The sequence below is a fragment of the Schistocerca serialis genome, chromosome 2 (assembly GCF_023864345.2).
Source record: "Schistocerca serialis cubense isolate TAMUIC-IGC-003099 chromosome 2, iqSchSeri2.2, whole genome shotgun sequence".
Taxonomy (NCBI): domain Eukaryota; kingdom Metazoa; phylum Arthropoda; class Insecta; order Orthoptera; family Acrididae; genus Schistocerca; species Schistocerca serialis.
In genome coordinates this window covers 126,810,496-126,824,155 of record NC_064639.1, presented here as the reverse complement: position 1 = coordinate 126,824,155, position 13,660 = coordinate 126,810,496, and the positions used below count along the sequence as shown (strand labels likewise).

The following is a 13,660-nucleotide window of genomic DNA, read 5'->3' as shown; positions in this document are numbered from 1 at the left end:
CGTACAATTACTTGAAGGCATCTAGGGAGAAAAAATGTTGAGCACATTCCACTAATAAGGAAGTGAACTGACTGTAACAGATGTTGTTTAAAAATTGGGGCTCTATTCAAAAACGTGTACTAGAGACTTCATCGTTACATTCACACTTAGTGATGCTGGAGGTGAGGAGGTGCCTTCTATAAGATCTTTTCTGTGTAAAAGTAAATATATGAAGCTGAATTACTTCCAGACTCTAAATATCTCAATTCTTGTTGCAGGTACACGATATAATTATTATGCCTACTGGCCAACAGTCATGAGAACAACAATGGTAGACTTCTGTTGTGTAAGTGGAAATATTTAAAAAATAAAAAGTTTCTTGTTAAATAGTGCATCTGTGTGTATTATTTTTTACTACCCAGCCAAACTATCTATAAACCAATCTAACTGATATTACATAATATAATGTTCATTTATAGTAGGGAATTTTGAGTGCTGTAGTTGATACATGCCACTAAGCCTTTCCTCCAGACAATGCATCGATTGGATGCACTGGACTTTCACTATCTCTGCGGTAAAGCTTATATTTAAGATACTGGACGGCTGGTTTAACAGTAGATTTATCTGAAAAGAATAAAAAAGAAAATGTCCAGAAACAGATTGCGGGGAGGTTTAAAACAATATTTTGGAAAATATGTAACCTGATGACAGCTTGACTAATATGCAAAAGGTGGAATTACACCAAATATTGATACATTATAAGGTGTTTTCCGATGTATATATGAATGCAAATGAAAAATTACGGGCTATAAATAATTTCACAAGCCTTTATCCCATACCATTCGCACTGATGGAGGAGGTGCATCGAGAAATAAGTAATACGATCGATTTGTAAAATCATTGGATCCATTTCCTGTGATATCCTAGATCCACAACGATGACTGTGGTGTAATATTTTGCAGATGATATTTGATGAAGCTGCCAAAATGAGGCTACTAGTTGAGCTGAAACATCTCCTGCACAATTAGGTACAATGCACAAATTGTTTACACACACATAGACTGAGGTTACAAAAGTCTCGGATACCTCCTAATATGGTGCCCAGCCTAGTGCAGAATCTCGACGTGGCATGAATGTGAGATCTTGCCCACTTGCCTCTTATAGGATGCTTAGGAAGCTGTTTTCTCGGATAACTGGACACAAACAAGCAAACCATATTAATGGAATTTATTACAGTAATTGAACTTATACTACTTAACTTTCGTTTCTACATGATGGGTCGCAAGCAGTTGGCGACATGCAAATAATCAATGTCCTTTGATATATACAATTTCCATGCAGGCTAATCACACAAGTTCACAAGTCACTGCTATCATTAATATCACTGCGGCTCTTCTACTGCTAAAGTGCGCGTCATTTACGACGGAGGCCGAGTTTAGGTTCGTTCTGCGCATCTGACGTCACAAAACACAGTCAACCAATGAACAGAGAACGACGTTGCCAGAGCTCGACTGCAGTGCAGAGCACAGACGAGTGTCTTCAGTTTTAGAAACGTTCAGTCGTAAATAAAGTAATTGAACATAAGCAATGTCTTGATAGCAGACTTTCTTTTATAGAAAGTTTGGAAAAAGCATACCAATTGCTTCACATTTTGTTAATTTATATGCCTTCTAATTCAGGCGATAGCAAGGAAACGTGTCTGTATCATTCTCAGTAACCGCTTTTTGGCAATAAATAACAGTGGTAATTGTTTATTCCCTATTGTACTTCGACTAAACGTGAGTAATTCATAGTCATACCAACAGTGTTTGTCGGTAATTTGCGTTATATTTTAAAGTCCTCCAGGTAATCTGTTGAATGATGAGCCACGTTAGTGTAAAGGTTAAACTGTTTTGCTGCTAACCAAAAGATTATGAGTTCAAACCTTGTTTGGTGCTTAATATTTTATTTATTTAAAAACAAGATCGAAGTGTCTTACTTCATGAATTTTATTCGTTTGAATGTAATTTTTTCAAATTTCTAGTGGCAACTAAAATCGACCATACGGAAAGTATACACTATGGACTTTTACCTCCGCAAACTCTTCAAAATTTCGTGCAATGGTTTACTACATCTAATGCTGCACAATAACTGCGTTGAACATCGAAACAAAATTAAGTCTTTTGTGGGGGGAAGCTGTCAGTCAAGAAGATGTGTAAAAGTCAAATTTTTGGGCCAAATAGTTTTTGTGAAATCGAATGATAAAGTGTGTCAAAGCAGTCGGAACGCCATGTGTCTGCACAGGCGAGCAGTGCAGTGATGACAAAATCGCGCACAGCGCGTAATGCGGGGAGCACGTCTCTGTAGCAGCGTAAGGGCTAATGCGGCCGTGGTGGCTTTACTTCATAAACTGCGCGCTCCCCCCTAAAAACAAGTTTGCGAACTATACTATACTATGGCGCTGCTTCTCTTGGCGGGTTCAACTGGCAACGCAGCAATGTTCCGCGTCTGGGCGGGCATGCGCGAACCGCCAAGACAAAAGAATTGAACTATAGTGCGGCCGAGGCTAGGCAGCGCATCGCTTATATTCTCTTCGTGTAGAGGCCGCTCCTGTCGTGGTGACGTCATAGTCAGCGTGCTATTGGCTGACATCGCCTCACAGCCCTCTCTGCTGTATCGTTCTTGATCTTCATTCCGGCGCTTGTCGTTACGCCGGAACACTCAACGAGTAGTTGGAACTCTTCTGCAGAAATACTGAACCATGCTGCCTCTAGAGCCTTCCATAACTGCGAAAGCGTAGCTGATGCAGGATTTTGAGCACTAACTGAACTGACCTCTCGATTATGTCCCATAAAGGTTCGATGGGATTCATGTTGGGTGATCTGGGTGGCCAAATTATTCTCTCGAATGTTCCAGAATGTTCCTCAAAGCAGTCGCGAACAGTTGTGGCTCAGTGACATGGCGCATTCCATCGTTGTTTGGAAACATGAAGTCCATGAATGGCTATAAACTGTCTCCAGGTAGCCGACCGTAGCTATTTCCAGTCCATGATCGTTTCAGTTGGACCAAAGAAGCCAGTCCATTCCATGTAAACACAGCCCACACCATAATGGAGCCACCACCAACTTGCACAGTGCCTTGTTGGCAATTTGGATCCATGGCTTCGAGGGGTCTGTGTCACACTCGAACCCTACCATTAACTCTTACCAACTGAAATTGGGAATCACCTGACCAGGCCACAGTTTTTCAGCCATCTAGTGTCCATCCGACATGACCACAAGTTCAACAGAGGCGCAGCAGGCGATCTCGTGCTGTTAGCAAAGGCAGTCGCGTCGGTCATCTGCTGCCGTAGACCATTAGCAGCACATGTCAGCGATTATTTCACGCAGTGTGGCTTGTCCGTTAGCATTGGTAACTCTATGCAGACACCACTGTTCTCGGTCGTTAAGCGAAGGCCATCGGCCTCTGCGTTGTTCGTGACCAGAGGTAATGGATGAAATGTGGTATTCTCGACACACTCTTGACACTGTTGTTGTTGTTGTGGTCTTCAGTCCTGAGACTGGTTTGATGCAGCTCTCCATGCTACTCTATCCCGTGCAAGCTTCTTCATCTCCCAGTACCTACTGCAGCCTACATGCTTCTGAATCTGCTTAGTGTATTCATCTCTTGGTCTCCCTCTACGATTTCTACCCTCCACGCTGCCCTCCAATACTAAATTGGTGATCCCTCGATGTCTCAGAACATGTCCTACATGTCCTACAAGCTCCTCTTCTCCCCAATTCTATTAAACACCCCCTCATTAGTTATGTGATCTACCCATCTAATCTTCAGCATTCTTCTGAAGCACCACATTTTGAAAGCTTCTATTCTCTTCTTGTCTAAACTATTTATCGTCCACGTTTCGCTTCCATACATGGCTACCCTCCATAGAAATACTTTCAGAAACGACTTCCTGACATTTAAATCTATACTCGATGTTAACAAATTTCTCTTCTTCAGAAACGCTTTCCTTGCCATTGCCAGTCTACATTTTATATCCTCTCTGCTTCGACCATCGCCAGTTATCTTGCTCCCCAAATAGCAAAACTCCTTTACTACTTTAAGTGTCTCATTTCCTATTCTAATTCACTCAGCATCACCCAACTTAATTCGACAACATTCCATTATCCTTGTTTTGCTTTTGTTGATGTTCATCTTATACCCTCCTTTCAGGACACTGTCCATTCCGTTCAACTGCTCTTCCAACTCCTTTGCTGTCTCTGACAGAATTACAATGTAATCGGCGAACCTCAAAGTTTTTATTTTTTCTCCATGGATTTTAATACCTACTCCGAACTTTTCTTTTGTTTCCTTTATGGCTTGCTCAATATACAGATTGAATAACATCGGGGATAGGCTACAACCCTGTCTCACTCCCTTCCCAACCACTGCTTCCCTTTCATGCCCCTCGACTCTTATAACTGCCATCTGCTTTCTGTACAAAATTGTAAATAGCCTTTCGCTCCCTGTATGTTACCCCTGCCACCTTTAGAATTTGAAAGAGAGTGTTCCAATCAACGTTGTCAAAAGCTTTCTCTAAGTCTACAAATGCTAGAAACGTAGGTTTGCCTTTCCTTAATCTTTCTTCCAAGATAAGTCTTAGGGTCAGTATTGCCTCACGTGTGTCAACATCTCTACGGAATCCAAACTGATCTTCACCGAGGTCGGCTTCTATCAGTTTTTCCATTCGTCTTTAAAGAATTCGCGTTAGTGTTTTGCAGCTGTGACTTATTAAACTGATAGTTCGGTAATTTTCACATCTGTCAACACCTGCTTTCTTTGGGATTGGAATTATTATATTCTTCTTGAAGTCTGAGGGTATTTCGCCTGTCTCATACATCTTGCTCACCAGATGGTAGAGTTTTGTCAGGACTGGCTCTCCCAAGGCTGTCAGTAGTTCTAATGGAATGTTGTCTACTCCGAGGGCCGTGTTTCCACTCAGGTCTTTCAGTGCTCTGTCAAACTCTGTACGCAGTATCATATCTCCCATTTCATCTTCATCTACATCCTCTTCCATTGCCATAAAATTGTCCTCAAGTACGTCGCCCTTGTATAGACCCTCTATATACTCCTTCCACCTTTCTGCTTTCCCTTCTTTGCTTAGAACTGGGTTTCCATCAAAGCTCTTGATATTCATGCAAGTGGTCCTCCTTTCCACAAAGGTCTCTCTATGTCCATTATAATTATCCGGGCTGTTATGCCGTGGTCGGTTGATGAATTCCGTGGTGATTCCCAACGTTTCGTCTCCGACTGCGGGAGACATTTTCAAGGGGGTCCGTAACTTGATGGAAGGTCCAACACACACACTGGCTCGCTACTGTGTGTGTGTTACAAGCTACTAAGATCTGAAGGCGGTATTTGTCTCTTGGAGATATGTCGGCAAGGAGACCGCGGTTGTGTGTTGGACCTTCCATGAAGCTACGGACCCCCTTGAAGATGTCTCCCGCAGTCGGAGACGAAACGTTGGGAATCACCACGGAATTCATTAACCGACCACGGCATAACAGCCCGGATAATTATAATGGACATGATATTTCCGACCGTGAAAGTTTACATTTTAGTAAAAGGTCTCTCTAATTTTCCTGTAAGCAGTATCTATCTTACCCCTAGTGAGATAAGCCTCTACATCCTTACATTTGTCCTCTAGCCATCCCTGCTTAGCCATTTTGCACTTCCTGTTGATCTCATTTCTGAGACGTTTGTATTCCTTTTTGTCTGCTTCATATACTGCATTTTTATATTTTCTCCTTTCATCAGTTAAATTCAGTATTTCTTCTGTTACCCAAGGGTTTCTACAAGCCCTCGTCTTTTTACCTATTTAATACTCTGCTGCCTTCACTATTTCATCCCTCAACGCTACCCATTCTTCTTCTACTGTATTTCTTTCCCCCATTCCTGTCAATTGTTCCCTTATGGTCTCCCTGAAACTTTGTACAACGTCTGGTTCTTTCAGTTTATCCAGGTCCCATCTCCTTCAATTCCCACCTTTTTGCAGTTTCTTCAGACTCTGTAGATCTCCGAATACTGAATTCCATAACGATTTCCGAAATGGAATGTTTTGTGGACTGGCAAGACAGCCAATCCACTAGGACGGGAGGCCGAAGGGCACGCGTTTAAGCTCACGCAGGCTGGAGTGAGGTCTGGAACAGGACACGGAAATGAACTAGCAAAAATAGTACGTAGCTTCTGGAATACTTAACTTTAATCCATAATTGGTGAACATCGGTCTGACGGTACATGCATCACAAGATAAATAGCAAATGATAATGGCGCCTTGCTAGGTCGTAGCAAATGACGTAGCTAAAGGCCATGCTAACTATCGTCTCGGCAAATGAGAGCGTAATTTGTCAGTGAACCATCGCTAGCAAAGTCGGCTGTACAACTGGGGCGAGTGCTAGGAAGTCTCTCTAGACCTGCCGTGTGGCGGCGCTCGGTCTGCAATCACTGACAGTGGCGACACGCGCGTCCGACGTATACTAACGGACCGCGGCCGATTTAAAGGCTAGCACCTAGCAAGTGTGGTGTCTGGCGGTGACACCACAGAATGTCCTATGCGTGTAGCTCCAACTACCAATCCGCGTTCAAAGTTTGTTAATTACCGTCGTGCAGCCACAATCACCTCGGAAACTAATTTCCGTGTCGCTTCGTCAGTGTGAGGGTGCAAGGACTACATTAAGTGACACGTGAGCATCAGTTACAAGGTACTGGAGACCTAAGGGTGGTATTATTCTCTTGGAGATACGACATCAGGGATGCTGTAGTAATGTATTACGAAGCAATTTCTGTGTCTCATCGTAAGTGTTAGGGTAGAGGGATTTCACTAAAGACGCAGCGGACTAATAGTGCCCGCATGTTTCTTGTAAATGGTACTGGTGCGCTGGTGTTACTTCATTTTAGCATTGTAGTACCCGCAGCCTGACACTCACGAAGCAACACGGAAATAACTTTGCGATTGCATACTACAGGCTCCCTGCTGAAGTATCTCCAAGAGACTAATAACACCCTCAGGTCTGAGGTAGCTTGTAACAGGTGCACCACAGCAACTCTACTATAGTCCCCATACCCTCTCACTAACGATGCGACACAAATATTGCTCCGAGCTTCCAAACTACAGCGTCCAATCCGACATATCTCCAAGAGACGAATACAGCCCTCAGTTTTCTAGTAGCTTGTAACTGTGAAACCTTCCCGTCTCCTCTATACCTCTTTTGTTATTACGCAATAACCGTCTCCTCTATACCTATTTTGTTAATGAGAACCTTCCCTTTTACCATAACCTATGAAACCTTTCCTTAGGATTTCTATCTCTTGCTTAATAATAACAAATGAAATCTTCCCTTTGAAATTTATTCTCTTTCTCAATCTTCGCATACAAACTTAATTGCTGCTTTTTAAAAGTGATTTTCGGATTATTTCGACGAAACATAGAATGTGTCGTCGTCGTGTGGCCCTCAGTCGTTATCTGCAATAACCCAAAACTGTTCCTTACCTTTTATACTATTACTGGATCGCCATCTGACTGCTACATCGAACTGCGACATGAATATACTTACTCTGTTTTACTACACTCTATTAGCTGCTGGTGGGCTGTCATAATAAGTGGCTGTATTTATTACCAAAGCTGACGTTACTCTTTAATTAATTTGACTGAAGCTACGTATTTCATAGTTAAACTTTTTCTTGACAACAACAAAATTTTGCAAAGTTTTACGTTGATGGTTTTTGGGATGGGTTATAATTAGAAATGCAATATTGCTGGCAAAAGTTAATTATATTCTGAATGAAATGATTTTACAAACGTTCAAATGGGACTTACTTTTTACGATAGTCTTACAACTAGCAATGCGCAAACATACCTTCAGTAGTCTTGAGTTTCTCAAAAAAACTAATTCAATAATATTAGTTCCTCTTAGTTATAATAGTTAGCTGATGTCTCTGTACATCAGTTTATAATCGCTTGTAAATCATAGCTGGTGGCTGGCAGGCACACCGCTCCTCTCAACCTCTCGCTTCAGACTACCGACTCGCTTCACTTATCGCTTACTACTGACTTCCTACGAACGCTGAAGTGCTGTCTCTTCTGCCAACAATGCTTTCTGGTGCAGACAATCCCTGCTACCACTACAAAATGTATCAATGCGCGGTCTTTCCCGCTCTTTTCTTAAAATGTATCCATACGCGGTCTCTCCCGCCCTTTTAAAAATTATATCAATTTGCGGTCTCTCTTGTCAACAATGCTTTCTGGTGCAGACATTCCCTGCTACCACAATTATTTCCAACATGTCAAATATTAATTATTCCTACTTAATCCTATTAATAAAATATAAACATCTTACATAAATTGTGATTTGATAATAGACAATAGAAATATACACGTCTTACAACTGATGCAACGGCTGCCCCTTTACTGTAGTCCCCACAGCTTTCAACTGACAATGCAACACAGAAATAGCAAATGGATTGCGTACTACAGTCTCACTGCCGACTTATCTCCAAGAGACTAATAGTACCCTCAGGTCACTAGTAGCCTTAACTCATACACTGCTGCCACTACACTGTGGCCCCAGCACCTTCACCCTGATGACGCGACACAAAAAGTGCTTCGCGATTCCAACTTACGGGCTACTTGCTGACATAACTTCAAGAGACCACCATCAGGTGTCTAGCAGCTTGTATCTGATACACCGCTGCTACTTTACTGTAGTCCTCGCACAATGACACTAACAATGCGATATAGAAATTACTTGGCGATTTTATACTACAGGCTCCTCAATGACAAATCTCCAGTGGCTACTACCACCGTTAGCTCTCTAGCAGCTTGTAAGTGAAGCACCGGTTTCACTTAACTGTAGTCCCACCGCTCACACACTGACGAAGCGACACAGAAATTGCTTTGAAATTGCATACTAAAGGCTAACTGCCATGGTATCTCAATGAGATTAATTCCACCTTGAGGACTCCAGTAGTTTGTAACAGATGCACTGCTGCCACTTTACATAGTAACCACACATTTACACTATTAAGTTGACACAGAAATTGCTTCACGACTGCATAGTACAGGCTCCCTGACAACATATCTGGAAGAGATACACCCTCAGGTCTCTAGTAGCTCGAAACTTATAGACCAATGTCAGATTACTGTAGTTCTTGCACCCCCACACTAACGATGCGTCAGAGAAATTGCTTCGCGATTGCATACTATAGACTCCCTGCCGACGTATTTTCAAGACTACTACCACCCTTAGGTCTCTAGTAGCTTGTGACTGAGGGACGCATCTCACTTAACTGTAGTCCCCGAACCCTTACAAAGACGAAGCGACACAGAAATTGCTACGCGGTTGCATACTAACGACTCATTGCCGACATATCAACCAGAGGTTAATACCACCCTCCAGCCTCTAGTAGCTTGTAACTGATGCATCGCAGCCACTTTACTGTAGTCCTCGCACTCTTACAATGACGATGAGACAGAAAAATTGCTTAGTGGTTGCATACCACATTCTCCCTGCCGACGTATCTCGAAGGGTCAAATATCAGCCTCAGGTCTCTAGTAGCTTGTAACTGATGCATCGGTGACTCTTTACTGTAGTCCCCGCACCCTTATAATAACGAAGAGACACCAAATATTGCTGCGTGGTTGCATACCACATTCTCCCTGCCGACGCATCTCGAAGAGACAAATACTCTAGCAGTTTAAAACAGATGCATCGGTGCCACTTTAGTTTAGTCCCTGCACCCTTACAATGATGATGTGACACAAATATTGCTTTTCAGCTGCATACCACAGTCTGCCAGCCGGCGTATCTCCAAGAAATAAATACCATCCTTTGATCTCTAGTTGCTTATAACTAGTGCATCGCTGGCACATTACTGTAGTCCCCACACCCTTACTATGACGAAGAGAACAAAAAATTTGTTTACGATTGCACATCTCAGGCTCCCTGCCGAAGTATCTCCAGTAGACAACTACCGCCTTCCGGTCACTATTACATTGTAACTGATGCATTGCGGTCACTTCAGTGTAGTCCCTGCGCCCTTACAATGACTGTGAGAAACAAAAATACCTTCGCGATTGCATACCGCGGTCTCCTTGCCGACATATCTCCAAGAGACAGATACCGCCTTCAGATCTCAGTAGCTTGTAACTGATGCATTGCAGCCACGTTACTGTAGTCGTCGCACCGTTACAATGGCAATGAGACGCAAAAATTGCTTAGCGATCCATACTACAGGCTCCCTGCCGAAGCATCTCCAAGAGAATGATAGCGTTATCAGGTGTCCAGTAGCTTGTAACTGATTCACCATTCTTACTTTGCTTTAGTTCCCGAATCTTACAATAACGATGATACAAAAAAATTGCCACACGATTGCAATCCACAGGCGCCTCATGACGTATCTCCAAGAGCGAAATACCTCTTTGAGGTCTCAAGTAGCTTGTAACTGATGCATCACTGCCACTTTACTGTTGTCACCGCACCCTTACATTGACGACGACGCAAAAAAAACTTCACGCTTGCATACTACAGGCTCTGTGCTGTGCAACTTTATTGTAGTGCCTGCAGCCTTACAATGAGGATGAGACAAAATTATTGCTTCTTGAATGCATACGCCAGGCTCCCTGCCGATGTATCTCCAAGAGACAAATACCACGTCCAGGTCTTTAGTAGTTTGTAACTGATGCATCACTGCCACATAACTGTAGTTCCCACACCCATACAATTACATTGAGACAAAAATATTACTTCGCGATTGCATAATACAGGCTCCCTGCCAGCATATCTCTAAGAAATGTATACCGTTCCCAGCTCTCTAATATCTTGTAGCTGATGCATTGCTACCACTTTAGTGTAGTCCCCGTACCCTTAAAATGACGACGAGAAACAAAAATTGCTTCCCGACTGCATACGGAAGGCTCCCTGCGGACGTACCCCCAGGAGCATAATACCGCCCTCATGTCTCTAGTAGGTTGTATGTGATGCATTGCTTCCAATTTGCTGTGGTCCCCACACCCTTACGATGGCGATGAGACAGAAAAATTTCTTCGCTATTGCATAACACATACTCCCTGTCGACGTATATCCAAGAGACAAATACCGCATTCATGTCTCTAGTAGCTTGTTACTGATACACTGCTGACACTTTACTGTGGTCCCCGCACCGTTACGATGAAAATGCGACAAAAATATTGCTACACGATTGCATAGTGCATGCTTCCTGCGGACGTACCTCTAAGAGACAAATACAGCCCTCACGTCTCTAGTAGCTAGTAACTGATGCATCGGTGGATTATTACAGTAGTACACACACCCTTGCAATGACGATGAGGCACAAAAGTAGCTTCGTCATTACATACTACAGGCTCCCTGCCCACGTATCTCCAATAGACAGTTACCGCCTTCAGGTCTCTAGTATCTTGTAACTGAAGCATCTATGCCACCACGGTACTGTAGTCCTCGCACCTATTACAATGACAATGAGAGACAAAAATTGCTCCGCGATTGCAGACTGAAGACTCCCTGCCGACGTATGTCCAAGAGACAAATACCGCCCTCAGGTCTATAGTAGTTTTTATCTGATGCATCGATGCCACTGTACTGTAGTCCCCGCACCTATTACAATGACAATGAGACAAAAAAATTTCTCCGCGATTGCAGACTGAAGACTCCCTGCCGACGTATGTCCAAGAGACAAATACCGCCCTCAGGTCTATAGTAGCTTGTATCTGATGCATGGCTGCGACTTTAATGTGGTCGCCGCAGTATTACAATGACGATGAGACACAAAAATAGCTTCGCGAATGCATACTCAAGGCTCCCCTCTGATGTATCTGCAAGAGTCAAATACCGACCTCAGGTGTCTAGTAGATTGTAACCGATTCATCTCTGCCAAGTTACTGAAGTCCCCACTCCCATACAATGATGATGAGACACAGAATCAAACACAAAAATTGATTCGCGATAGCATACTACAGGTTCGCTCCCGACGTATCTTCAAGTGGCAAGTACCGTCCTCAGATCTTAATTAGATTGTAACAGATGCATCTCTGCCACTTTACTGTTGTCTCCGCACCCTTGCAATGACGATGAGATACCAAATAGCTTCGTGATTACAAGCTACAGGCTTCCTGCCCACGTATCTCCAAGAGACAACTACGGCTCTCAGATCTCTAATAGCTTTAACAGATGCATCGATGCCATTTTCCTGTGGTCACCAAAATATGATAATGCCGATGAGACAAAAAATTGCTCCGTGATTGAAGGCTCCCTGCCGACGTATGTCCAAGAGGCAAATACCACCCTCATGTCTCTAGTAGCTTGTAGCTGATATACCTCTGCCAGTTTACTGTAATCTACGTACTCTTACAATGAGTCGCTATTAAATACGAAAAGATCCATGCAGACTTCTGCCGAAGTGTGTGACGCTGCCAATGTCAATATATTGATCTCCTGCTGGAAGTCAAGTATCTTTCTTCAGATTCACCTCTGCCTGCTTCCTGGATCCCTCGCAACTTCACATAGTCGTTTTAACACAGAAATTGCGTCGCTATTAAATAGTAAAGGATGCATGCTAGCTTTTTCTTAAGCGAGTAACGCATCAACTGTCAATGTATGGATGTGCTCCTGGCAGTAAGTGTCTTACTTCCGATGCACCACTGCCAGTTCACTGTATCCCTCACAACCTTACATTGACGAATTAACAAAGAAATTGCGTCGCTATTAAATACAAAAGGATCCATTCAGACTTCTGCCGAAGTGTGTGACACTGTCAATGTCAATGTATTGATCTCCTGCTGGGAGTCAAGTATTTTCTTCCGATTCACCTCTTCCTGCTTGTAGGATCTCTTTTACTTTCCAATAATCGAATTAATACAGATATTGCGTCGCTAGTAAATACAAAATTTTCCATGTTAACTTTTTGCTAAGAGAGTAACGCATCAACTGTCAATGTATGAATGTCCTCTTCGGAGTAAGTTTCTTATTTCCTATCCACCACCGCCAGTTTACTGTATCCCTCGTAAACTTACATTGACGAATTAACACAGAAACTGCATCGCTATTAAATACAAAATTATCCATGCTTTCTTTTTCCTAAGGGAGTACGCATCAACTGTGAATATATGGATGGCCTCTTGCTATTCATGTGTCTTATGTCCGATGCACCACTGCCAGTTTACTGTATGCCTCGCACACTTACATTGACGAATTAACACAGAAATTGCGTCGCTATTAAATACAAAAGGATCTATTCAGACTTCTGCCACAGTGTGTGACACTGCCAATGTTAGTGTATTGATCTCATGCTGGCAGTGAAGTATTTTCTTCCGATTCACCTCTTCCTGCTTGCTGGATCTCTCTTACCTTCACATAGTCGAATTAACAGAGAAATTGCGTCGCTATTAAATACAAAATTATCCATTCTGACTTTTTCCAAAGTGAGTAACTCATCAATGTACGGATGTCCTTTTGGGAGTCACGTGTCTTATTTCTGATGCACCACTGCCAGTTTACTGTATTCCTCACACCCTTTCATTGACGAATTAACACAGCAATTGCTTGTCTATTAAATGCGAAAAGATCCATGCAGACTTCTGCCCAAGTGTGTGACGCTGTCAGTGTCAATGCATTAATCTCGTACTGGGAGTGAAGTATCTTTCTTCCGATTC

At 42.8% G+C, this 13,660-nt stretch overlaps 2 protein-coding genes across 3 annotated transcripts in view; one reads left to right on the top strand and one right to left on the bottom strand.

The window, feature by feature from the left end:
• LOC126456809 (dehydrogenase/reductase SDR family member 11-like) overlaps positions 1–13,660 on the bottom strand; it is a 434,906-nt gene that overhangs the window by 233,029 nt on the left and 188,217 nt on the right. The window lies entirely within an intron of this gene.
• Positions 1–13,660, top strand: part of LOC126456810 (dehydrogenase/reductase SDR family member 11-like) — an 87,616-nt gene that overhangs the window by 37,819 nt on the left and 36,137 nt on the right. The window contains exon 6 of one of the 2 annotated variants that reach the window (XM_050092603.1): positions 258–325. In XM_050092603.1, coding sequence (XP_049948560.1) covers positions 258–299 — 42 coding nt within the window. In that variant the 3' untranslated portion in view covers positions 300–325. Of the gene's footprint in view, positions 1–257; positions 372–13,660 lie in introns of those variants that run through there. The other variant, XM_050092604.1, reaches the window with a different exon arrangement.